This window comes from Astatotilapia calliptera, chromosome 7, assembly GCF_900246225.1.
Source record: "Astatotilapia calliptera chromosome 7, fAstCal1.2, whole genome shotgun sequence".
NCBI classification, from domain to species: Eukaryota; Metazoa; Chordata; class Actinopteri; order Cichliformes; family Cichlidae; genus Astatotilapia; species Astatotilapia calliptera.
The window spans coordinates 33,262,297-33,287,475 of NC_039308.1; the positions used below are offsets into that span (position 1 = coordinate 33,262,297).

The 25,179-nt window shown below is 41.2% G+C and overlaps 2 protein-coding genes across 2 annotated transcripts; one reads left to right on the plus strand and one right to left on the minus strand.

Moving 5' to 3' along the window:
- Positions 1–1,317: 1,317 nt before the first annotated feature.
- Positions 1,318–5,355, minus strand: ccnb1 (cyclin B1). The gene is made up of 8 exons (XM_026174424.1): positions 5,270–5,355; positions 4,867–4,995; positions 3,608–3,904; positions 3,364–3,522; positions 3,023–3,259; positions 2,793–2,933; positions 2,030–2,140; positions 1,318–1,955 (listed from the first exon to the last, which is right to left on the minus strand). The coding sequence occupies exons 1-8, from the start codon at positions 5,288–5,290 to the stop codon at positions 1,851–1,853; spliced, it is 1,200 nt and encodes a 399-aa protein (XP_026030209.1). The 5' UTR covers positions 5,291–5,355; the 3' UTR covers positions 1,318–1,850.
- A 3,195-nt stretch (positions 5,356–8,550) lies between these two features.
- On the plus strand, positions 8,551–20,321 carry LOC113026031 (AN1-type zinc finger protein 5-like). Its single transcript, XM_026174426.1, has 6 exons — positions 8,551–8,808; positions 14,288–14,474; positions 14,577–14,721; positions 15,936–16,039; positions 16,437–16,565; positions 19,168–20,321. The coding sequence occupies exons 2-6, from the start codon at positions 14,318–14,320 to the stop codon at positions 19,314–19,316; spliced, it is 684 nt and encodes a 227-aa protein (XP_026030211.1). The 5' UTR covers positions 8,551–8,808; positions 14,288–14,317; the 3' UTR covers positions 19,317–20,321.
- The last annotated feature ends 4,858 nt before the right edge of the window (positions 20,322–25,179 follow it).

Genomic DNA, 25,179 nt, shown 5'->3' on the forward strand with positions numbered 1-25,179 from the left:
TTCCAAATTGGACTCAGTAAGACTGCAGATTAATGACTGAGCCCATGGAGTCATCGGTTAAGTGTTTGCTGAGGTCAAAAAGCTAGGGAGCCTTGGGATCACTGGAAGGCTGTGTGCCACCTTCTGGCCGTTAAAAAGAATGCACTTTAAAGTTTAAACTCAGTGTTTGCATAAGTAGTAAAAGGGCCCTAGTTCAGTTTCAGCTAAAGACTGGCATCTTCATCGGCCATTAGCTTTGACATCCAAAATAAACTGACTTGGTTCTTTATCCAGATGTTCAAAACGCTAGTTTACAGTGAAAAAGCTGTGAAAGGCACCATTCACGAGTAGAGAACCATCACTCAATTAAAGCTGGTTCTCTCTCTAGGACTTAGAAGTTACCCCTTTGGCTCCATTATTCTAACTCTGTATAGGCTTGTGCAGTTCTGCTCTTGATTGAGGGTTTGAGATGCAGAGTTGCTAGCTGTGAACCCAGATTTATTAGAATTTTGCCAAAAGCACAACTACCGCACTCTGGACTAGTCTCATTCAGCCATCCGTTTATCCTTTTCAGGGTCGGGGGTTACTGGAGCCTCTCTCGGCTGTCTTAGGACGAGGCAGGGTACACCCTGGACAGGTCGCCAGTCTGTTGCAGGGCTAACACATTCCACCCTGAGCACGCTTGATGTCAGATCTCAGAAGCAAAGCAGTGTTGGGCTTGGTGCATCGTCCCATTTAGAACATGTTGAAAAGAGCCTTGCATGTAGTCAAGTCTGAAGGCCCTTTTGTCTTGTTTCCCCTCGTTAGAGACAAACGTAGGGCTTTCGAGACTGCACCTTCAACTGGAGAACACTTCAGATCACCCCTAGTTGGAAAGGCACATGATTGTGCCAACTTAGACCCCCAATGCTCATGCACTACCTCCAAAATTATATGCATAACCTGTAAAGACTCCTCTGGGTGATAAAAGATGTCTGTTACCAGTCAAAGTGCCCGTTTTAGCCTCCAATCTAAGGACAGCCCTTGGCCCTAAAGCAAAATAAGACTCTCAGGAAGTGACCTAACGTGAACTGAAAGTCCCAGAGTTCTGCTTTAAGCTTCCCTGAAGTCACAAAAGCCATCATGAAGGGACACTTTACATCAAGAGCCGTTTTGATGCAAGCTGTACTGTCACCAAATATTAACATAGCTCTAAACTGAAGTACAGCAGGGCAAAGTCAACATTTCTCATTGTGGGCACTTCGACAACCTCACTTGTACTTTAGCTTTAAGATGCTTGAACAGTCTCACAGCAGCCTCTAGTGGAGATCGAAAGGAACAACAAGGCAGGCAGCTTTCTGGTCAAAGCCATTTAATAAATCCTTTAAGAACAAGATAGTAAGAATGCAAAAACCAAACTGATTTAAAAAGCATTGCTGTACATTTCACAACACATCCACTGAAAAAAAAATTTTAAAAAGTCACATTGCTGACCATACAATTCACACCACAAGTTTTAGATTAAACACCAGCAGCAGTTTAGAGGGGGTGCAGGGTCAGAGGTCTTCAGGCCTAATAAGATTAGTGCTTGAGTACTTTTGAATAAGTGAAACAAAAATGGTTGCCTTGCACTAGTCTGATCATGTAGCCCAGCTGTCACTCTTAGAAGAATTAACTGCCATTTTGTAGCTCAGGTCAAACTTAAAACTTGTGGTGTGCTTTGGGCAGGCTGTAAAAATACACCCCCCCCCCCCCCCCCCAAAAAAAAAAAAAAAAAACCAAACACACAAAAGTACTAAACTAGTGACATCCTTGGTGTGCAGATCCATGGTCAGGTTAAAAAGTTAATTTACATCTGTACAAATCAGCACATGGTGCCAAGGACACTGATCTCACTGTGTGACCTGCTTTGCCAGGTCCTTAACCACTGATGATTTGAGCTGCGAAATGTTGGCAATCCTCATCTGCTTTGAGGTGGCGTATTTGCCTTTGATGGCCTGCAGAAGACACCAGTGTAGTTAGGTCTTGTCAAGTTTAACATTAGTTAAAATTTGAAGTACAAGAAGCTTACCATGTGCTTGGTCAGCCCATTATTCACTTTGACAACGTTCTTGGCGATGTGTGCCATAACAGGAATCAAACTCTCTGCTGTGTAGTCCATGTAGTGCTGCAGCGTCACATCCTGGAAAGACAATTTGAAGGCATATGTGCAGGATTTGCTGAGCAAAATGTGCATGAGTCACACTATTATATGTATACTTTGATCCTTGTGGTGAAATTCCTCTCTGCATTCAACTCATTCACTCAGTGAAGCAGGTATAGGGGTCAGTTTGAATTTACTGATCTAGATGTACAAACATATTTGACAATTCCTTCACATAAAGCAAAGCCTTTTGATATTGAAACTCATCCAAGGAGTCCTTTTATAAATATGAACAATTCCCATGACAGTTCATAAAACTTATGGTTGCAATATTGCAACCATTACCTGCACAGGTGTAGATTATGACAATCATGTCAGCCACTTATGTTCTGCATAGATTCAGCTCTAAAGTCTGGGGTAAGCAAAGGTCAGACAAGCTTCTGTTGCACCAGTATTATTAAACTTGCCAGGAAGTGCTACAAGTTAACAATTGCACTGCAGCTTTATGGCAGCCATTTGTTGCACTCAATTATGGATCACTCTTGACATTGCTTCATAGGTCCTTTCTTATGAAAAGAAAGGATACTAATACTTCAGACCTAGTTTTTACCACTAGGAACTTTTAGCAAGGACACAACTTTAATTTCTTACAGACACACCAAAACCCTTGAGACCCTTCAGATGCACTTACCCATTCTCCAGCAGCCAATATTTTGAGGGTGAGTGCCAAAGCAGCACTTGCCACCATTGAAGGTGGCAAATGGACCATCTCGTAGTCAACCATTGTGAGCTCCAGGAGATACTTTGCCAGAGTGTGCTGCTCAGCAGTTACCTGTGAAGACATGCACGAGGAATAAGTTGCTGCACGAACACTTACTGTCACCCATCAGCAATTCCTGTGACACAAGATATACTGCAAACCTCATAAATTTTGGAGGCCCTTCTAAGGAACTGCAGGGGGAGAGGACGGCCCAGTTGGAACTTCAGCACCCGCAGAATGGTCATCTCCATGTCTCTGATTTGGGCTGTGGTGTAGGCCTTGTCTGTGACGTAGGCAAAGTCTGAGATCTCTGGGGGATACATCTCCTCATACTTTGACGCAAGGAACATGGCAGTCACTCCAACAAGCTGCAGCTGCTTCTTGGGGACTGGATTGTCCTGTTGGGAGGTATAGTTGCCGTTAGTGAGATGAAAACCATGAAAGGTGGACTGGTGTATTGCAGGACTAACAGCTTTTGTTAGGAGAACCAGGATTCACTCACCTGAAGAAAGCGGTCAATGATGCCCACGGTCATGTACATAGTCTCCTGCAGCAGACGAAACTTCAGATTTACTTGCACGAGCCAGTCAATGAGAATGGCTCTCATGTTGCCTGTCACCTCCTGACCCTGCAGATAGTTCTGTCTGACGTTCTGTTCAACCTGAGCAGACAAGAAATGGTTAGTGGTCTGTGGGGAAAGTAGCTCAATAGTCCCACTTTAAATTCCTTTATTTTAAGTTGCTTGCCTCAAGCTGGCGGAGATATTTGTAGATGTCCTTCACATATTCACTGCAGAGCATGGGGTTGTCATAGTCATCTGCGTCGACATCTCTGATAGCAGTGTGCAGAATGACATCTGAAAATGCTTGGCATAGGTCAGCAGGCTCACAGCCAGAGGTCTCCATTGGTGTGGGAGAGGCTGGCTCAGGTGGGGCTTGCACCTCTGGCTCAGGTTTAACAGGGATGACATCTTTTTGCTTTGTCTGTTCAGCCTTTTCAGCTCTGGTTGTAACTTTAGTCTTGAGGGCTTCAGTCTTTACAGTCTAAGGGGAAAAAAAAGCATGTTAAAGCCAGAAAACTCAATAGTCTAGGTAGACACGTTACCCCAAAAAAAAAAAAAAAAAAAAAAAAAAAAAACTGAACATAGGACCAATTTAGTGTTAACTTTCAAATAGAGATCACTTCCCAGAGTGATTTTAAGCCTCATTTAGACAATCTCAGCCCCAGCTCCTCTTCTGTCTAGAGCTTTCAGTCTTGCCAGACAAATTACAACCCATTAAGTGCATTTCCCCCCTGTGCATTCTTAATTGGAAACTCACAGCAGGAAGCATGCTAACTCACTCCTGCAGGTATGCTATGCTGCCATTTTAATGTTGCCCAAAGGAGGGCGACACTCAAGTGTGAGTTCTCTTGTTATCAATGCCCCTCCATTTAAGCAGCAGTCCTGTAGCCACCTCATGTGCTCTCTAGGGTCAAAATAAAAACTTGACCTAGACACTGAATTTTAGTCTAAACAGCACTTAAACCTACATCACCAAGTTAAGTCAGTTTTAGTCAATCTGAGCACATTGTACTCTCAGGGGTTTTCCTGTTCTGTTTGAGATAAGGTTGTTTTTTTTAATTAGAGAATCTAAAGCAGGAAAATGTGTAGGCTTCTTTTAGAGCAAGAGGCTAAATGCTGACTAATAACTGGTTCCATGTGTAGTCAAGGCACAGTGTGCCAGGGAGGTGGAAAAAAAACCCAACAAGCTTAAAAGAATACCTTCATACCCTAACAGGACGTTATAATTTTTAAACAAACTTGTAAACCAGTTTTACCTTGTCCAACGCTTTGACTCAATTCAGCATTTTGTGCCAGTTGTTGCAAGTGTGGCCCCACTCGGGCCATTTTAACCGTTTTGAGATCAGAGCTGGAAGCCACTATGCCCATATGATTTCACTGCATAATTCTATTGTTTTCCATAGATTTAACAGAAAAGCATTTAATACGGGATGAAATGTTTACCTTTTTCTGTGCGTCTTTGTTAACTGCGATGTTTCCAATTTCCCCCAGGGCTGCTCGGGGCTTCTGTGTGGGCCCAGACACAGAGCAGGCCTTGCCACCGAGGTCGACCTTGGTGGAAGCCAAACGATTCTACAGGAAAGAAAAATAATAATAATAATAATAATAATAATGTTAAATCACAATGATTATAACAGTTTGTACGCTTTTATCTTTTAGTTAAAGAGGCTTAAGCGGAAACCCTTACTCTCGACCTGCTCCATGATAAGAAATCCCAAAGCAAGAAACGACGGCTATAGCTACGTTTTGAGGGGGTTTTAAGCGAAAAAGACAAAGAAAAAGCTAAGTGCTTCCCCAGATTCAATGATTTAAAAAAAAGTAACAAATAGAGATGATAAAGTCTTACCCGGGTCACTCTGAGAGCCATTTCGAAACAAGCGATGCTTCAGCAAACAGGGGAATAGTCGTAATGGAGAACGGTACGCAGCTTCCAGCGAGCGAGGTTTAAATCCTCGCTCGCTGGAAGCTGATTCGCTGACCTAAGACTGTTCTGGGCGTCTGATTGGTCGAAAGCACCTGTTTGAAATGCGTTCCCCGGACAACTTATGGTCACGTGATTTGTTTTCTTGACGTTCATTTCCTTTTCCTTTTACGTCCTGCTTGTTTTTATACGCTTTTTCTCTAACGCTGCATTTCAAGTAAGTAAATAAATTAATAAGAAGTCACTTTAAGAGGGAGAGGAATCAAATCTTAAAGTGTATTTTATCGTTATACTTTAACTTCTATTGCCTCAAATTCGTTCAGAACACAATTCTTTTCATTTTGAGTATGATAGACTTTCTTTAACATTATATTTTTTAAGCTCTGTTATTTCATTTAATGTAATAAAAGTCCATTTCTGCTATACAGAGCTGCCTTAGTACATGAGACACCTAAGAGTAAAAATGCCTTCTTGAACGATAAAGGCTGTTTTTGCTTTTATTTTTCTTTTATAGATTCTAAAAGTCTACATTTCAAAAGGAATTTCTCACATAACTCACGATATAACACTTTACTTTTGTCATCCATTAAATAAGCTACAGTAGTTAGCTCTTTAGATCTCCATGTATCTTTAAATGCCTTTGTTCACCAAGTAAAACATATCCACTTAGCAAAAAGTAGATACACTCTACTTTTTTTGCTTGGATACATAAATGTAAAGTTGACTCTGTTTCCTTGGCAATAAGAAAATGCATTCTACAACCCAAATTACAAAATATCAAAATAAATAAATGTGCAAAATGTAAATAAAAACAGAATGCAATAAGATGCGCATCATAGATATCCATATTATATTTACACCAGAACACAGGAAACATAAACATACAATTTTACCAAAAAATAAAGTTCTTTTGAATTTGATGGGAGGAACACGTCTCAAAAAAAATGGGACACCAAAAGGCTGGAAAAACAGCTATGGAAAGATTTTATGTTAATAAAGTTAGTTGTCAACAGGTTAGTAACATGACGGGGTATGAAAAGAGCATTTTAGAGAAGTAGAATTTCAAAGAAGTAAAGATGGGCACAGGTTCACTAATGTGCAGCAAACTGCATTTACAAATTGTGGAGCATTTTCAGACTTAAGTTACAGTGCATACTATAATATGATGAAAAAGCTCAGAGACTCTACAGACTCATGTCTGTGGCACTGGACAAGGCTGTGAATCAATATTGAATAGATGTGATCTTTGGGCCCTCAAGCAGCACCACATAAAAATAGGCATGATTCTGCCATGGGAATCATTGCAGGAACTCATGAACACTTCCAGAAATCAGTGTCTGTAAACACAGTTCATCCACAAATTCAGGTTAAAGCCCTATCATGAAAGAAGGGTACAAGTCATCCATATCATGGTAGTCTCAAGTGCTTGAAAAGAAGGCAACTGGGCTTCTTATTGGTCATCCAAGAGGCTTCTTCAGTTCTAAAACAAGTGACATAGAATCCCAGTGGTTTGATCCAGGATGGTTTTTGTTCTCTTGGAGGTCGTCCTTCGGGTTGTTGAGGCGATATCAGTCATGTGAGTTTCCCTAGTGTGAAAAAAGGGATGGACTATTACCATCACTGGTGCCAAGGTGTGAAACTCTGTAAAACAATGTCCCACTATGCTGTCCTGTGAGCTGCTGAGGTCATTTGAGGCAAGGTGCCAGTTGAAAACATTAGACCCATTATAAAAAAATACAATAAAGACCCAGGGCTCTTGAGCAGCCGGAATCACAATGGGACCTCACCAAAAGTCCAGTAACCTTATATGTACTTTGCACTCTACTCAAGAAAGAGTGGTAGTGATGGGAAGGCTGCTCTAGTGACGTACTGTGTAGTTTTTGTCACACGCTGGAGAGCCCTCCTGTCCTGAACAATGCAGCCTCCACGCCACACTGTAACTGAGGCAGCGATGATGCTCTTAGCTCTACAACTGTGTAAACGTTTCTGGGTGACATGCCAAAGTTCCATCAGCCTTCTAAGAATTTTTCAGAAGCTGCCAAGTGTTGTGAGATCAAGTAAGAGAAAAATTTAAAGGTTTTTACTCCCTATCTCTGCCTCAGTGGTGTAATCATTTCTTTGGTCTTATCTACATTTAGAGAATGATTGTTTCTTGACACTACACCGCCAGGCCTGACACTTCTATGTCACCGCCTCTCCATTAGCAAACAACCCAATGACTGTAGTGTCATATGCAAACTTTATAAGGAGACCACACCGTCATATGTGAAGACGGTGTAAAGGAGAGGCCTCAGCATGCACCCCTGATTGGTTATCATGCTCGTGTGGTTTTCCCGAGTGTTTGACTGGAATTTCAGCACTCACAGAAAAAGAAAGTGACTTCCCAGAGATTACTGCAATTAGTGTTGAATTCTGAGCTGTTGCCAATGAACAACATTCTTACATGCAGCTGTGGTCAGAAGTCCACATGCGCTCATTATGGTCATGAATGTTATGGTAGGTTGCGTCTGTGTTCATGGGAGGGACAGTGGTTACCGCCTCTGGTTGAACGAACGTGCAGCAAGCAGCAAGCAGCAACCTGTTCCAAAGGATTTCATCAGCAGGCCAGTACTTAAGGTGGTGGCTAAGGTTCATTGCTGGGTTGTTGATCTCTGCTGTTAGTAAGGCCCTCCCTTGCTAGTGTAGTGTGGTGATCTTGCGTGAATTTAAATATAAAATAAATTCAAACTTGTGGACCCAGTTATTAATTTTTAAACAAAAAGAGTTACATTGTAAAATTAAAAAAGTTCAAATAAGTCATTAAAAGCATAAAATTACCTTGACATTCATGTTCATAATTTGTGTATTTAAACTTCTGACAAAAACTGCTATATGTTCCTCGGTGTGTGAGGGTGTCATCAGTGTACCGGATCTGTCTGTATGTATGTTAGTAAGAGTCCAAAGTGGTCTTTTTAATGTTGGTCAAGACCAGTCTTCTCCCTTGGAAACACTACAGCATCACCTGTGGAACTCAATGTAGATGTGCCAAGTTTTGTACTGTTTTGTTTTTGTCTGATCTCATTACTTTTAGTGCCGTGTTGATGTTTTGAAATCTGTTTTTCTACATAGATGTTTGTTTATGTGGGGTAAAGGTATGTTTGTAGAAACCAGGACTGCTGTCCTGAAATCTTTAGTGGCTCTTCGCCAACAACCATGCCCTCCAATCAGAGGATCACAATTTTCATGACGTGTACCGGAAGGCAGAGAGGACGCAAACGTAACACGTAAAACTAAACAGATGCCACTACCTCTCCTACACTGAGGACGTCAGCGGGAGCAGCTAACATCACTCCCAGACGGAGAGAGGACCGAAAAGAAACGGGCACACGCGACGATTAAACCTAGACGGCCCTAGTTAGTCAGCTCCAAGAGAAATCCAGGTGTTTCTGTTAGCCGACAAAACAGCGTTTCTCTGGCACGAAAAGGTAAGATAACACCGAGTAGTTAAACCGCAGTCTGCTGGTTAGTTAGTTACTTAGTAGTTGTTTCGGGAAGTGTCTCAGTCTAGGACTAATTGTAGCTACAACCAGTTTAAAAAGCACATTTTCCGAAACGAGTAACGTCGACGTTGGTGTAAAATTGGCTTACTTAATTAGTGAGGATTAAAGAGTGACTGTCTGACTGCTTAACACGTGTCCTTAAAAAGTTTTCCAAGGGTAAGACTACACGTTAAATAGGTTTAAGAGGCTATATAGCTGCTAAACCTGGCATTAACCTTACAGCTATTTAAAAACCGGTCTTTCTCCTTTCTAAAAATCTCCTTTTTTCAACTTAAATCTATCCGCAGCTCGCAGTAGCATCTGAATTTCCCTAGGTTGTGTCTAATTAGCAGTGATGGTTTAACACTTATTTTTAGTGTGTATTTTGTCCCCTTGTTTCTCTTATTTAAGAATCGTAGAGACTTCTGTTTATAAAATTTGTGGTGACTCTAAACAAACAACAAAAGAGCGAACAAAGCAAACTAGTCACGCTAAGCTTGCTAGCTGCAGGTTGCCTTTAGCATGCTAACGGGGAGATCAGAAGAGTCATACTTAGCAAGGAGCATGCTGTCTAGTATTTCTATGTAACCCTTTAAATCACAGCTTTACCTTGAAAAAATACCCACAGTGTTACCAAACACCATGAGGAATAATTATTTGTTAAATGTTTGGTTTTAAAAGGGGGGTTAAAACGCAAACAGCGTGCATTAGCTTGCTAGCATGACTCAGTGGATTTGTAGAAGTAAAACGGTTGTGTGGCCCTGTTTGTGTGCTGTGAAGTAGTTGAAGATGAAGGATATTTCCTCACTTGACTGAGCCCTTTGGGGATATATAAATGCGTGTTTAGCTCTGGGATTAAGGCAGAAGTATGGCTGAGGAGTGACTCGCCTTTTGTCTGGGTGATAAACGTGCTCCAGCTGCTCTTTGTGTTATCCACAGGTGTTGTTATGAATTTTTATGGTCACCCCTTTGTTTAAATTCCTCCACCTGCATGTTCCAGCAAAGTGTGTGTGGGCTGTTCTTATGTTTAAGGAGAAACCTTGTCTCTGACGTGGATACAAATTTTAGCCAGGGTTCCAGCTCTGGTTGCAGCACTCCTGAGGTTGTCTATAAATAGATGTGTTCACAGCCTTGGTGTATTGAGGTAACTCGTGTGTGTGTGTGTGTGTGTGTGTGTGGGTGTGTGTGTGTGTGTGTGTGTGTGTGTGTCACATTGCACTCCTGTGACAGTGGAAAGCCCTCATGCACATGTCCATGTGAGCCTGGCTGGAAGCGGAGCTCCGCAGTCTGTAGTCACACTGCAATGAACACACGTGAAGCTGCACATTGCAGTGGTCTGTAACTATCCACAGTTTTGGGGAAGAGGAGAAAGACTAGTGTAACTCACCAGGATATGAACTTAGTGATGGGAATTCTTCCCCTTTTGCTTCCACTGTGTATAAACTGTAACTGTAGACAGTTGATTTTCCCTGAAGCAAGATCTTCACAACTTCCTATAAAAATCATTGTCATCACAAGGCTGCTGCAGCTGTTTACTAGACTAAACTTGCCTGGCAGGAAGCTGTTCTCAGCTTTGAGGAAGAGAGTTTGCATTGTTATTATACAGTCTGCATTTTTTTTATTTTTTTTTTTTTAATGAGCATTTTAGTATTTTGTGAATTTAGATTTTTTTTACTTGAATTCTCTGTAGTTTAGCATTTCATTCTTTTATTTGGCTATTTCCTTAAAAAGTATTATTTAATAATGTGGTATCTAGAGTTTAAGATGTAGCTTTATATTTGACTTTAGTTTAGTAAACCCATAGTTACTTTCATTTAAACTTATGTGAGCTTTATTATTCAAAAGTATTTTTCAGCATCTTATAAAGCATTTTTATTTGATTTAGCATTTCATTGTGTTTTACTTGGCACTTTCTTTTGCCTGCCCTTTCATCAATTTTTAACTGAGATCTCTTCTGATTACCGTATTTCCCGGACTACAAAGCGCACCTGAATATTAGCCGCACAAGCTAAAATCAGTGGAAAATCCTGTTTTGTACATACATTAGTCGCACCTGACCAAAAGCCGCAGGTGTTTCAATGTTGACTTATCATATGTAAGAGAATATGCACAAAGAGAATTGTCAGGAAAGAGATGGCTGTTTGGAGACATCACTTTTATTAATATTTTGAAAAACAAGTTATGGGTACATATTTAAACAACTTTTTAGGTATATGCACAAGTAGCGGTAATTACAAGTACGAAACATGTACTGTGCTTCATAAATGAGTAACAAATGTAGTACATAACAATAACCTACAGCACACCAGAAAAATAGATTCAGACTACCTTTTAGGCTCAGGTGCAGTGACACGGCTTTAACAAGAATATAAGTCAAGTCATTCACCACCATCTTCCTGCGCACTAAAACCACCAAAGTCCTCTCCTCCAGTGTCGGATACGAACAGGCTCAGGATGGCTTCGTCATCCACTCTCCGCTTCTTTCATTCGTTGTCACTTTCAAAACCAAAGAAATCCTCGTTGTCAGTGTCAGAGTCGAACACCCTCTGAAGGGCCGTGGCGGTGTCCTCCTCTCCATCATGCAGCAGTCCAGCCCTTTGAAATCCGTTGGTGATCATGGATGTTTTCATACTTTTCCACGCTGTCAGGTTCCACCGGTGGAGTTGAGCATAACTTGCTTTTCGCAAGTTTATCGCCGCTCGTCATCCACGACTCCCGCTGAACGCGTAGCGTTAATTTGAAGTTTGTTTTTCGCGCTACTTGTACGGCACTATGTTGCCTGGCGGATGGACACGTGACCAACATACCACTCTTGAACCCCGATACTGTGTGTCTGATCACATGCCCTTCCGCCAAGCAACGTAGTGCCGTACAACAGCGGAACAAACAAAACAAATCGTCTTACGATATGACAAAAATCATGGACAATCCATAGAAAACCCGCACCTGACTAAAAGCCGCAGGGTTCAAAGCTTGTGCAAAAAGTACCGGCTTATAGCCCGACAATTACGGTAATTTTGAAGCAAGCTGCTTTCAGTTTTGGGTAAGAAGAAGTTATCTAATCATTTTTATTGCGTGTTCTCTTTTTTTGTTTTATTTAGTGTTTTGTTTTTTGTTTTTTTTTTTAATTCACTTGGGTTTCATTTGGCTTTATTCATGTCATTGAATTGTTTAAGGTTTCTGATTTAGTTATGCTTATATTTTTATTTTAAATTGATTCATTTTACTGAATAATTTGGAAATGCTTTGTCACGAGCCAGTTGGTCAAGAAAACTTTGATAATGACCATCAATCATAGCTGCACATTTAACCTGTAAGGATGCAATGCTGCTGATGCCAGCAATGCTGATGTTGGCAACTTTTGGCAAATTCTTACAGTACCTGCATGGGCAGTTTAACCTTGCCCATTAGATTGGGCTCAGTTTGTACTGTTGAAGGATTTTCATACTTTCAGGGTGATTACTGTAATTGGACCTCAACCATCTGTAGAAGACATTGGTGTCCTGCATAAATTTTTTCAACTACAGGCTTGTGTGGGCACACACAAATACCATTTATTGCCACAGACATGATTCATTTGTCAGGAAGACGTGATTTTCTGACAGAGCGACCATTGAAACAGAAATCATTGTGTAGTCTGAGCACTGATTAAAGATGTTTTTTTTTTGTTTTTTTTTGTTGTTTTTTTGTCCTTCTGCACTCTTTTCAAGCAAAGGTCAAGAATGCTGTTTGGTTTACACACTAAATAAATAACATTTCTAACCAAGGCTGTTGACAGTGTGCCTCAACACTGTTATCTGGTTCATGGCACTTGAGGCTCAGGTCATGGGATTACACCTCAGCAATTTTATTATTAGAAAATAGTGAGGTGTCCCCTGAAGCTCCAGTGAAAGGGAAGTAAGTCAAGTTTTAATGGGCATTATTTTATTAGATTAAAATCTGAGTGAAGATTTCATGAGTAAATTTCACTAGTATGTCAAGGGGTTTTAGTACAAAAAATATTCATAGTTGGGGTTTATATCACTATTTGTCATTATACATTGTCTTTGGGGTTTGATGTAATCTAAAGTTAATAATCACCGTCCATATTAGTTAATGGTTATACTGTGATTTAAGCTACAATGGTCAGTCAGAGGAAAACTAAAAGCAACAGAAGGTCTCAGTAGTCCTTCTCACTGCCACTCTGAAGCCTTGCTTCTCGCTCACACTTAAACATAGCAAAGACAGAGAAAGCTGTCCTTGTGAAGCAGTAGGATATCTCCCATGGGTTTTTATTCATTTTTATTTTTGGGTATGAAAAGTGGCTGAAGTGCCAGAGGTAATGATGCGTAGGTGCTTAGGGAAAAATCTACATGTTGTAGTTGTGTACTGTCACTGGGGAAGCGTCAAAAAATGTGGGCTTGTCTTTTTCTTTTTTTATGTTTGTGGTGGTCTTTAGTCATTTGTCTAAGCCCTTTTTAAGTGGAGTAAAGTCACAATAGAGAAAGACCTCTTCTTTTGCAGTGACGTGAAAATAGGGGATTAAAAACAATAAAAATTCCACTGCAGTCACAGTTTGTACTTTTATTTTATTTTTTTGATTGATGTTCGTTTGAGCTTCCTTCCTTGTGAACTCTGCTGCCGCTCCCTTTCCTGTTTGAACCCACTTTGGAACAAACTAATATTTAGTTTCACACATTTTGTTTTGTAGTTTTTATTTTTCAGATTCTATATATAGGTAAGTTGAAATTCCTGTTGCAGCACACATGACCTATAACAGAATAGCTAAAAAGTAAAATGACTCAAAATTTATTTCAAAATGTCAAATACACAAATTAGTTACTAACTTGGATGAGTAGAAAAAATAAGATGAAGGAACCTAATAAATAAAAATCCAAAATAAATGACAATAGAACACCATGTAATAAGTGTCTTAATAAAGTAAAACATCAGCTGGACAAGCTAAGAATTTATTTCACATTAAAATAATGCAAATATCAGAGGGTCCAGTGAGCAAACATCCAGATATTATGCAGCCTTATAAATCACACGACTAGCTAACTTTTCAGGGAGAATACTAAACTGAAGTGAAACTCGCACAAAGTAAAGCAACAACCTCAATTATTGGCTGGAGAGAGGTTTTCAGTGATTAGCTGCTCTTTAAAATTTATGTCCCCAAAAGAATAACGAATAATTGCGTTTATTACACATAATGAGATGTAAACATGTGAGGCTGATGGTGATAATGGGTTTCGTGACAGCTGATTTGGAACAGCTTCCAACTGAGTCAGTGATTTAATAAAAAGGCTACACATCAGGTACAGATGTGAATATAACTGCTTTAGGTTCAGGACATGGTCATTTCTTTCCTCTTCAGTAGTGTCTTTGTGCTATGTGACTCTGCTGCGGTAACAATGCCTTTTATTTTTTGTATGTCTGTCTCCAGGTCAGCTCATCAGGTGGCAGAAATACCGCTATGGCCCAGGAGACCAATCAAAGCCCAGTTCCTATGCTCTGTGCCACTGGCTGTGGTTTTTATGGCAACCCCAGGACTAACGGCATGTGCTCCGTGTGCCACAAGGAGCACCTGTCACGACAGAATAATGGAGGAGTTGGTTCTTTGAGTGGAGTGGGTAAGACCTCAGGTTTTATTTTCTTCTCCTCGTCTGTGTGCAGCTGCTCTGCCTTCATCCCCTGTGTCTCACTGTGGCATGCTGTGATTTATTTCTCCTCAGGCAGCAGCTCCACAGCTGAGGCTTCTGCAATCCAGAGGTTAGAGGCCACCCTGAATAATGCTGCGGCTGCTGCAGTTGCTGCTGCAGAGGTGGCAGCTGAGGCCGCCGCTGCCTCTGATGCTGCTGCTGCCACAGAGGCACTCAGGTGAGTGGACCCAGCAGGGTGCCTGTCAAACAGTGACAGGAAGTGGCATCTATGGCAGGAATGTAAAACATCAGCAACCATCAAGATTTGGTTTATGTAGAGGTAAAAACTGGGATTTCCTTCAGGCGAATCAGTAGTCTCTTACAGCTGTACAATAATTTTGTGACCATTCAGGACTGTGTGTAGTTTCATCCATTCATGGTCTTCTGCTTATCTAACCTTGGAATGGCAGTAAGCTAAGCAGGGTATTCTCCGTTGGGGCGATCGTGGCTCAAGAGTTCGCCTTGTAATCGGAAGGTTGCCAGTTCAAGCCCCGGACACAACGACAGTCTCGGTCATTGTGTCCTTGAGCAAGACATCACCAGTGTGTGAATGTGTGCGTGAATGGGTGGATGACAGGTTGTGTAAAGCGCTTTGGGATCCTTAAGGACTAGAAAAGCACTATACAAATACAGGCCATTTACCATTTAGTTGTCGTTCTCCTTAGCCCCATTTCTCCTGGGGGATTCTGAGATGAGAAGTATAATCATCTCAGAGGGTTGAGGGTCTGCCTCAGTGTCTTCTGCTTGGGCATGCCCTGAAAACCTCCAAAGGAAATCGTGTAGAAGCAGCAGCTCTGCTCCAATTTGCTTCGATTTTCTGTTTCTTAGACTGAACCCAGCAACTTGTTTCAGCTGCTTGTATTTGCAGCTTAAATTCCACTTACAATGCTTTTAAAATGGTCTTTGGAAATTTAAGTTGTGGAAACCTGCAGAAACTTTGTCCCTAAAACAATGGATCCTTTTGTAGCATCTCAAACGTGTTGTGTGTTTGAGATGCTACGTTTGATATATGGAACATGGGAATATTAAAGCGGACCTGTTCTGCTTATTTCCATATATGTATTTTTTGATTACTGTAGAGCAGCTTAGCATGATTCACAATTCGAATTCACAAATACACCCACTGTCTGAAACGAGCAGTTTTAGATCCTCTCCTTTTAAGTAGACTTCTCTGTGATTGGCTATTTCTCTGCCTGAAAAAAATCATATCTGGGGATATCCATTTAAAGTGACGTCATAGAGATTCAAGAGAAGAAAAAAACTTCTGCATTTAGTACAGGGATTACTCGTACATAGCATGAGCACCAGTATAAACATGACAGAAAGTAAGAGCACAATAGGTCCACTTTAAATCTGTTTATTTATTTATTTTCCTTTTTTTATCCTTTGCAGTGGGATTTCACCTGCCATTTCTGTAACACAACAGATGACTGAGATGAGTCTCTCCTCTGAAGAGAAAGGAGTGTCAGGCAGTAAAGTGGAGCTCATAGAGCCAGGTGGGCACTAAAAATGGATCTGTTTTCTCCGTCCATCCATTCTCTTGAATCGGGGCTGGCTGGAGCCTGGAGCCTAGAGTCTATCCCAGCTGTCATAAGGCGAGAGGCAGAGGGACCCTGAAGAGGTCGCCACCCTGTCAAAGGGCTAACACATAGACAGACAACCACTTTACTGAGTGTTCAGTCCTGAGGGTGGAAAAGTGTGACTAACAGATTTATGTTCTGCTTTTGCCCTTATTTTTACCATGAAATGAGAAACGTGTCATTAGTATGAGGTTATTTAAGGTAGAAATGAAAGAAATGGTGAATATTTGTGTTTTCACCACCCAGTTTACAAACCTTTATACGAAGGCCTAGCTCTAGTTTAAGTCTAGTCTTTTTTTCCTTCTTTTTCCAGTTGTGAGTCAGCCAGCCGTCTCAGCCTCGCATCCCTCCACTGCTGGCAGTGAAGACTCCAAATCCCCCGAGCCCCCCAAACCCAAGAAGAATCGGTGCTTCATGTGTCGTAAAAAGGTTGGCCTTACAGGTAAGATGTCTCACAAAGAGATGGATGGATTTTTAAAGTCACTAGCAATTTTCCCTCTAATTTCTCATATGTCTGAGCAAACACAAACTCCCTGCGCGGACCCTTGGACCATTGTGAGCAACGGCAGTAATGTGCACTGTGGTCACACCAGCATAGACTATGTGCACCTTAGCATATTCTACTTCCGGTGGAGAAACTCCTGTATAGCACTTTGTTTCCGGTGTGATATTTGCTCCTTGTTTACTGTCGGTTTTCCAAAACAAGTCAACCAAATGGATTAATCAAGTGGCGATTTGCATTTCTCAAGATGTCTTGGGCATTTACCGAACATATCTGTAGATGATGTTCATCGTCTTGTCGATATATTTTCCTCTGCGCCTCAGAGCAAAAGAGAGAGGTTTCAAATTGTATATTTCTCAGTATTTGTATACAGTGGTCACTCGTTTACAGTGTTGGGTAAGTTACTTTGAAAAAGTAATTAATTATAGTTACTAGTTACTGAGTTAGTAACTGAGTTACAAGATTCTAAAAGTAATTCATTACTTCAAAAGTAACTATTAGTTACTGTTTTTAATATTTTTATTTTTTTTAACCCTCTGGGGTCCAGGGTATAATTGGCTATTTTTCACTACTTTAGATTTTTCCTCTACATTTCACCTTTAAAAACTATTTACTTTACCGTGTTTAGTATCATTCTTTTCATGTTTTCATTTTGACATACTGTATTAACACAATTGATCTAAAAACATAAAATCAGAGTAGAAAAAGTTATGTTTTCTACTGTAACAACCACAAACATGTTTACTGAATCATACTTCATAACTTTAAATGCAAATATAAATTGTCAATTTTAAAATCATATGGACAAGTTTTGCAAACAAAGTTGTTTGCAGCCATTTAACTTTTACCTTTTTTAATAACCATTTCAAACTATTTGTATAACAATCAGCTGTTCTGCATTCAATAAGATGCCAGAAATTATTTGTGCCACTCCAAAAAAATAATTTCTGTTCACTATAAAGGAGAACATCACAGCCTGATACCTGCAGGTCTGACAGCAGCAGGTGTATCACTCCTGTTTGTTACCTGGAGACAGCAGTCGCCTCATTGTTCTGACACACAACACAAAACTATCCACAACACTACACACACAAAACGTCACAAATCCTTCACATCTCAAAAGTTGCTCGCGTGCTCTCTCGCTCTCTCTCTCGTTCTCTCTCTCTGGCGGGTGCGCAGTCTTCCCCCCTCGTCTTAAACAACCAAACGTCATGTTGCCATATCATTTTTTTTGAATGGTCAATATGGTGCATTTTTCCACCAACACGAAAGGGCAGGGTTTTTTTTGGGGTTTTTTTTTGTATTTTCTTCGTCATAAGCAGAGAGTGCTTGCTAGCGCTGTCCTGACGGTAAACGTTACAAAACTATTGAGGAAAAAACCCGCGTATATATTTATCTTGACTCTGGTTTTACGTGGCCTATCAACACAATTTTAAAACTATATCACCTTGTTGCTTTGTCATCTTGAAGTGGTCATGTGATTGGTTTACCACGACTACTTTATTCTTCCTCAGTCAAACAGCAGCACTCATGCGATTGTTTTGCCCACTTAGCTCCAGGTGTTGTGTTAGAAAGTGATCGCTTACACACTGTGTAATAAATACTCACAAAGAAAACTGCGGCCTTTACAAATTATGTCTAAAATCGTTTCATGCATCGGTTAAAACACTGGACTCCAGGCATACCACGCCCAGCTGAAAACACTTCACGCAAGTCGAGCTGCCCGAGATTCACAGAATTTACAGAAAATGTTAAATTTTTGTGATTTATATCATTATCGGGATGATAGATGTCTTATATCGGGATATGAGATTTTGGTCATATCGCACAGCCCTAGTTTGAAGTCCACACTTTTTCCGTCAATTTTTCCGTCTGTCCTGCTCACATCTCCAGTGGTTGCACACGTTGTCATTAGCGTGTATTCACTCCACATTGGCCACACCGCTTTCCTAGCTAAAACACTGGTGGCGGCACATAAGGACGCTGTCATAACCTGTCAACGACTTTATTTAGCTGCGTATATACGAATGTGAATCACATTATTGGCTGGAGCAGCCAGTCACCTGTCACTGACTCACACTGCAAAACGGCACAGAATGAATTGTTACACATTTATTTTAATTTCAATTCAGGTTGGATTTTATTCTTATTTTTTTTGTGCGCACACGCGCAGCTTAGAGGGAACTTGGTCACCAGATGTACCAAGACACCAGTTGATGAAGACAATGAAGAAATAGGAGGCTGCAACAAAGAAAATCCAAATCAAGCATCTCAGGCTTAACTAATCAGGATTATTTTTGAACCGCAAGCCACGTAAAACAACTTAAGTTGAGTCCAAGAATAAAAACATGGAGATGGAACTGAGCAGAACAGGTTGACTTTAAGATTTGTGTTTTGTTTGGAAAAGTCCGGGTTTAGTGAAGAAAAAAAAAAAAGTGTAAAATCAAAAAACTGTGAAAGACAGTGGTGTGTTCTGGTATCATTTTTTACCCCCCCTGCCTCATCCTCTAAGACCTTTTCCTTTCCTTTTCTGCTGTTTCAGGTTTTGACTGTCGCTGTGGAAATCTGTTTTGCGGAATTCACCGTTACTCCGATAAGCACAACTGTCCATACGACTATAAAGCTGAAGCTGCCGCAAAGATCCGTAAGGAGAACCCCGTTGTAGTTGCTGAAAAGATCCAGAGAATATGAAAACTGGGAGTTTGACTTTGAAGCCTGGAAGTGATCGCCTTTCAGACAATGGACTCTAGCCCAACTTTTCCTCCCAAAGGACTTGTTTGTTTGGTTTTTTTTTTTCTTTTTTCTCTTTTGTTACACATCAGGGTGTTTTGGGGCCCCCTGTGCATGGATGTTCATGTTTTCAGCTTCTTATTTGTGTGTGAGTTAAACACTTTAACAGGATTTTATTGAACTAAAGAAATGTTGGGATTGAAGTGAGGTGGTTTTGTGTCACAGTAACCGGCTGATGTTGGAGAAAAATGTGATTACCCTTTAGAGTGAAGGGGGGAGGAAAAAAAAAACCTACCTTGCCGGTTTTTGTGATCCTCCTGAAATCGCTTGAACTTCGCGTGGAATGGGGCTGTGATGGCCTTGGACTCTGGGACTTCTCAGCTGTGCTTGCTCTCTGCTGGCTTGAGTAGCAAAATGGATATCTTGCTTTTCCGTTTGCAGCCGTCGCTCTGTGAAGTCAGTGTTTAACCCTCCCGTCTTGCCAGAGTTTGGTAAGTTTTTATCTTCTTGGACTTTGTTTCTCTCTGGCTCATATTCTTTCCCAGAAACCTAAGGTAGTTGGACCGTTTTCTCTCACATTGATTTCTGTTTTGTTTTTTTTATATTTGTTTTTTTCTTTGGATGTCTGGTTAGTGTGTCATACACTAAAACATTTGGGAGGGTTTAGCTCCTTCAATAATCATCTTACTTCACTATTGAATGTTTTGTTCATGTTTTTAATGTGAGTTGAATTGACAGTGTTGGGAGTGTTGAATGAGGTAGTGATTTAGTGAAGTTAGTTATCAATAATTTACCATTTCAGTTGATTTTTGGTCAGGCTGCTTCATCATCTTGGTTTTGACCCCTTTTCAGTCATGCAAGTTTGTACAAACCTCTTTATTTATACACTGTCGTGTGCTTAATCTTCTAATAATACAGAATAAATTGTACGATTGTAAATAAATTATGTTCACCACTAAACGGTAAGGAGGTCACGGCTCGTCATTTTGTTCTTGTCTTTCATACTTTAGCTTAAAGTCTGGATTGGGGTTAATAAGCCCCCAAACAAGACTTGCCTGTTAACGTTAAGCCAGCATAATAAGAAAAATTTGGACTGTCCATACACAAGGATCACTAGGTAACTAACGTGAAATGTACAAAAAATTAGTCTGATCAAATTTGTCAAAGTGACCTGCATCAAGAAGCTTTGGAGTAATATTAGAGACTGAGAGGTTGACACAACTGTGTCTGCATACTGTAAGGTAGGCATGCTAGACTCCTGGCTCAGACTCAGATTGATCTTGTGGGCTGGAGCATTGAAGGTTGTCTTTCTCTAAGGGAAGCTAAGTTTAAGTACAAATTTAATCCCTGAGATATCTTAATATAAATGCAGTTTTAGAAGTAAATCTTAATTTTTCCACATGAGGAAATGTTGCTGTAGTAAATGGAAAATCTTTCAGCATGTCTGTGCAGGAGCTTAAATTGTAAGAAATGTGTCAAATTACAGGAAAAAATCCTGGTAGCACATCTAGCTTCTCCAGATGGTCCATAAAGTAAGTACATTTTATGTTCTTTCACATTTTCTAAAGACATCCCATGGGTTGGATAGGAGTCTTTCCTGTGCTAATTCTGGACCTGGGCCTGATACTTGATACCACCCATCATCATCACATAAATTACAAAAAAAGATACTTAGTTTTCAATTCCGGTTTTATTATCTTGAGAGCTTGAGAAGAAGGTGACTCGACTTCTTTAAGACTACAGTGACTGGCATGAGAAAACTACAGACATGACTTGAAAACAAACTTTAATAAATACTATTAAAGCTACACTGCTCATAGTCCTGCTTTTGTGGCTGTTTGTGAAGGTATTTACCTACTTTACCTACTATAAGGCACAGACAGCACAGACACTCACTTATCCTTAATCACTAGGGAAAATGATGTTTGGAGACTGGGTGGAAAAATGGTCTGCATCAACTTGCTGTCAGTTGCCGTCTTCAAGGCAACTTTGGTACCATTAAACGGCAATAAGTTACTGCAACCTGTTTAAATGAATGGGGTGAAGGTGGCTTGAGATTTGTTTTGGATAAAATGATTAAAAAGCTGCCGAAAAACCCAACCCATCTGATAAATTGCCAAAATATTATAAAAGGGAAAGGTTTTGTGCATCCTGAGAAAGAAAGTACTGGAGAAATGTTCCCAGAATAAGTTCCGTGGTGATGAGAAACTCCTTCACAACAACAAGCCAAGTTAACAATATCCATACCTGAAGAGGTCAGGGTATCGATTTCCAAATCTACCATAAAGACAAGACTGCATGAAAGTAAATACAGAGGGTTCACTGCAAGGTGCAAGCTATTCATAAGTCTCAAGAATAGAAAGGGTTGATTGGACTTTGCTAAAAGAAGAAGAAAATTTTTTTCTAAGACAGCCATCATAGTTCTGCAAAAGCATTCTTTGGACAGATCGTGTACCAGAACAACATTGTTAAATGGCCACCTCAGTCACCTGATCTTAACCCAGTTGAGCATGCATTTCACAATGAAACCTTAGAAAATTAGGATTCAACTTTGTCATTACACATGTATGAATAAATGTTTTTGCGTAATAAATACACAAACACGTAGGACTTTTTAACAGTATTTTCATGAGTTTCAGTCCCCTACCCCCATTAAAGAACTCACCTTTGATCATTACAACAAAGTCACTGAGTGATGGATAATTAAACAACAGAAAAGTTCCCGATTTGTGTTTTTCAGTTTTGTCTTGTTTTAACAAAAAAAGTAAAATAAAAATGTAGAACTCTGAAGTAACAAAAACCTTCCATTTTATAATTCCAGGACAGTCTGGACAATGAGCTGCCAATTTTACACCTTCATTTCTTACATTTTAAGCTCAAAGATTTGTTCTTTACAGTGAGACTTTTGGGATACTTGCTCTACTGTGACTGAGCCATTGATAGTCCACAGACTGGTTGTTTGTGACACTGACCCCCTGGTGACAGTAATGAGCTACAGCATGCTGTTCACAGGACCAATGTTTGAAACTGTCAATAAAGAAAATTAATATTTCTTTCATTTTTATGTGTGGATTTTTTTATTTATTTTTTTTGGATTGGTGTATTTATCAACTGTAAGTGAGTGGAAGTTGCATTTAACTGTCTCTAGAGATGTTATATTGCTCAATGAATAAATTATTGAACATTTTTTCACATATTTTCAGCATTCTTTAGTAAAAATTGAGATACTACTGTAACATTTCCCCCTAAAGGGCATGCACACAACATCCAGTTGACATTTCCAGGCTGCAGGCTGTCGTTTCCATGTGACTCAACAGGGCCTGCTTCAGTGAGCGCTGGCCTCGGGTCACATTATGACACCTGCTCCCTGTTTTGATCCACAAGTGCAGAGTGTACTCACTTATCAGGCACAAGAAAGCAACATGTACACTTTTGTTCCCCACCACCCCCACAGGCTCTCATCTCTATCCAGAATAATAGAGTGAGTTGAGGTTTTTTTTTTTTTGTTTGTTTTTTTTTTATATGTCTCCTTGTTATCTTCCTCTGGGCACTTCATGTGTTAACTGCAGTAAAGTAATCTTCAAACAGTCAGTGCAAATTCACTGGGAAGAAAAACAATTTTAATTTACTAGGCAAGGTATTTTTGAAAACGTTTTTTTTAATTTTGTGTAATTACAAAATGTACTTTCCTCCTCTGTGTTTGCCTACAACTGGGTGCTGACCCAGTTGAAGCTCTCGGGTTTACGTAACACTTGTGTTTACCATACAGGAACAGAAGGGCTGTCTTTAGTGTACACAGACCACTGTCCTCTGGCCTTCCTGCAGTCTGAGTATGTCCATAAAAGAGGGCGATGACATGGTTGTTTCTCCAGGAGATTATTTATAGCATAAATGTTATTACTATTGCGTATTGTTTTTTGGATTCAGCCGCTGTTCTGCTGTGGCCGTCTTATTTGGCTCTCAGGTTCCACAGAAATAACTGAAGTTGGTTAAAGAAAGTATAAATGTCCAAGACAAAGGAGATAAAAGGAGAAAAGAGTGAAAAAGTGATTTAGAAATCTAATAAACCCAAATTTTCCTCATAATAAAATACAGAAAATGTTCATTTACTTACAGGCTGTTTTATATTCACCTCAGCTCAAGATGAGATGACGTGAAGACAGACCTTTGCTATGATCAACCAGCCTTTCTCAGCCAATATAGCAAAAACCTAAGAGCAACAGGTTAACAGAAACTAAGAAAAAGTGAGTAATTCCTCACATTGTATGAAGTTTGATTAACCATTTAAATACTTAACATGATCTCAAAATCAAATCTTAGTTCATATTAATTTACATATACTTCCATATTTAAGGATTTGAGTTGCTTGTATTATCATGACCCACCACCAGGTGGCCCAGTAGACATAATTTAAGGAGTAAAACGTGAACAAAGACCTGGAGCTCCAGTGTGGGCTTCTTATTGTAACATAAACATACAGCCAGTATAAACTATAGAAGAAGTTAAGGGTTTAAATTAAAGTTATATACATTGTATGGTCACCAGTACTTTAGAAAATATATAGCGGTCACGTCCGGTTGGGGGCTCTGTTGGCTCTCAGGTGACTGTTTCCTCGCGGCTGCGTGCACGGGGCTAGGGGAGGGTCTGTGCTGACGGACGTGGGTTACTGACCTGGCAACCTGGCTGCCCCTGGGTGGGTCCGGGATGGGCGTGAGGTTCTGGGGGCGCTCCGTCTCTGGGCTGGGGCCCGGGCCGGGCCTCGGGGGCTTGGGTCCTGGTTGGTGTGCTGCCGGGGTTGTGGGCGGGTGGGTGCATGGGGGCCCGGCCCTGGAGCAGGGTGACGCCGGTGCGTCGAGCCGCCTGGGGGGCTCTTCAACTGGTGGGGGGGGATGGTCACATCTTGCAGGAGCTTTCTTCTCTTCAGGAACTCTCTGCAGGAGGGGGAGATACAGGAGAGGTGGAGGAAGATCTCAGCCTGGGCGTTTACCGTCTTATGTAGTCTGGAAGATGTGTGGATGGTGGGGTGGGTGCAGTTTTCTCTGTGGTGGGGTTGGGTGGACTGTCCAGGGCTCTGTGGAGCCGGAGGGCGCTACTGCACTGGGCCCCGGTCTGATGGGCCTGGGCCCCCCTTCCCTGGCGGGTCGCGGAGGGTGGGAGTGCCTACTGGGGTCAGCGGGGGAGCTGGCCCCAGGGAGGGGTTACCTGCCCCTCCCTTCCTTCCCTCCCCATCTCCAGCTGCCTCCCTCTTCCCGCTCCTCCACAACCACCCACACATGCAGGGCCTTGGAGTGGGGGTATGTCACCAGGGTGCAGAGGAGGCTACCCCCCCCCCCCCCCCCCCCCCCCCCCGTCCCCTTCTGGCTGCCTCTGCCTCAATTTTATCCCACAACTTAGACATTCACATTATTCACACTCTCATTACACATACATATAGGATCTTGGGGGTGGGCACAATCACGGAGTCCAAATTACCATCAGGGTGTATACCTCACCCCTGACGTCGTTGCCCACCTCTCAATTTTAAATACACTTAGTCATTGAGGGCTAGCAGGAGGGACCATGCGCTTACCTGCTGCTCCTTGGCAGGTAGCTCCAAGCCCTCCTGGGTTTTAATTGCACCTTAGAACACATATGCATCAACACTACAATGAGCGGGTGGAGGGAGGTTTGGAGTCTTCTCCCACTCCCATTCTCTGCGGCCTGCTGGAGCGGGAGGGCTAGTGGGAGGAGTTGGCCGTCCGACTGCGGTCTGGGGTGTGGGGCCTCCCTGCTGCTGCGGAGTCGGGGTGGTCTGCCTCTCCCCACCGCAGGGAAAAGGGTAACA